A 751-nucleotide genomic window follows, 5' to 3' on the forward strand; every position below is an offset into this window, starting at 1 on the left:
GCAGCGCCAGACGCTGGGGTTTCACCTCCGAATTTTCCCAGGAGACCCAAGACCCTCACCTGCCTCAGTTTCCCCAAAGCCTCACCAAAAAATCAGCCGCCAGAAAAGAACCCAGGAGACGGAGCTGCCAGCTCCCACTTGCTCTAGCATCATTACTGGACTTCCTTCCCAGAGAACCAGGCGTCCGGGCTGCCCCCCCAGCCCCCACTCCCCTCCCAGAGCTGGGCAGAGAAACCGGGCGTCCGGGCGGACCTGTGGATGTTGCGCTCAGAGGCCAGCTCAGCCTCATAGTAGCCGTCCTTGCAGTCCTTGCCCACCAGCTCGTGGGGGTGCGGCCGGTACGGGGCGTCCTTGGTCACCAGTGAGATGCGGATCTTCCCGGGGCCCGTGTAGTTATTGATCTGCAGGGGAGGGGCAGCCATTGGCAGGAGGGAACCCAGGGGTCTGGGCACTCAGTCCCACTCCCATCATCTCAGGCTGGGATAAGGGATGTGGACGGAGGGGGTTTCACTCGGGTCCGGCCATCAGTAGGTTCCAGAGTCAACGGCCCAAGCTGGCCGAGCTCGTCGGGGACGATGAAGGGCTCCCTAGTGTCTGTGGCGTGGGGGCATGGCTAAGGCCTGGGGCGGGGCCTACCTTGATGGGGGGTGGGCCTCGGTGATGCTGCAGGGGCTGGGGCTCAGGTTTGGGGGTGGAGCCAGGCCCTGCCCCATAGAGAGGTGGGCCTCGATGCTGCACTTGCATTCCTGGG

At 64.0% G+C, this 751-nt stretch overlaps 1 protein-coding gene across 1 annotated transcript in view; it reads right to left on the reverse strand.

Moving 5' to 3' along the window:
* Positions 1–751, reverse strand: part of RELA (RELA proto-oncogene, NF-kB subunit) — a gene marked incomplete at its 5' end in the record, with an annotated part of 7,109 nt that overhangs the window by 5,164 nt on the left and 1,194 nt on the right. Inside the window, one exon of the mRNA XM_025193570.1 lies at positions 253–451. Within this exon, the coding sequence (XP_025049355.1) occupies positions 253–451 (199 nt within the window). The remainder of the gene's footprint in view (positions 1–252; positions 452–751) is intronic.

The sequence above is a fragment of the Alligator sinensis genome, unplaced genomic scaffold, assembly GCF_000455745.1.
Source record: "Alligator sinensis unplaced genomic scaffold, ASM45574v1 scaffold1318_2, whole genome shotgun sequence".
Taxonomy (NCBI): domain Eukaryota; kingdom Metazoa; phylum Chordata; order Crocodylia; family Alligatoridae; genus Alligator; species Alligator sinensis.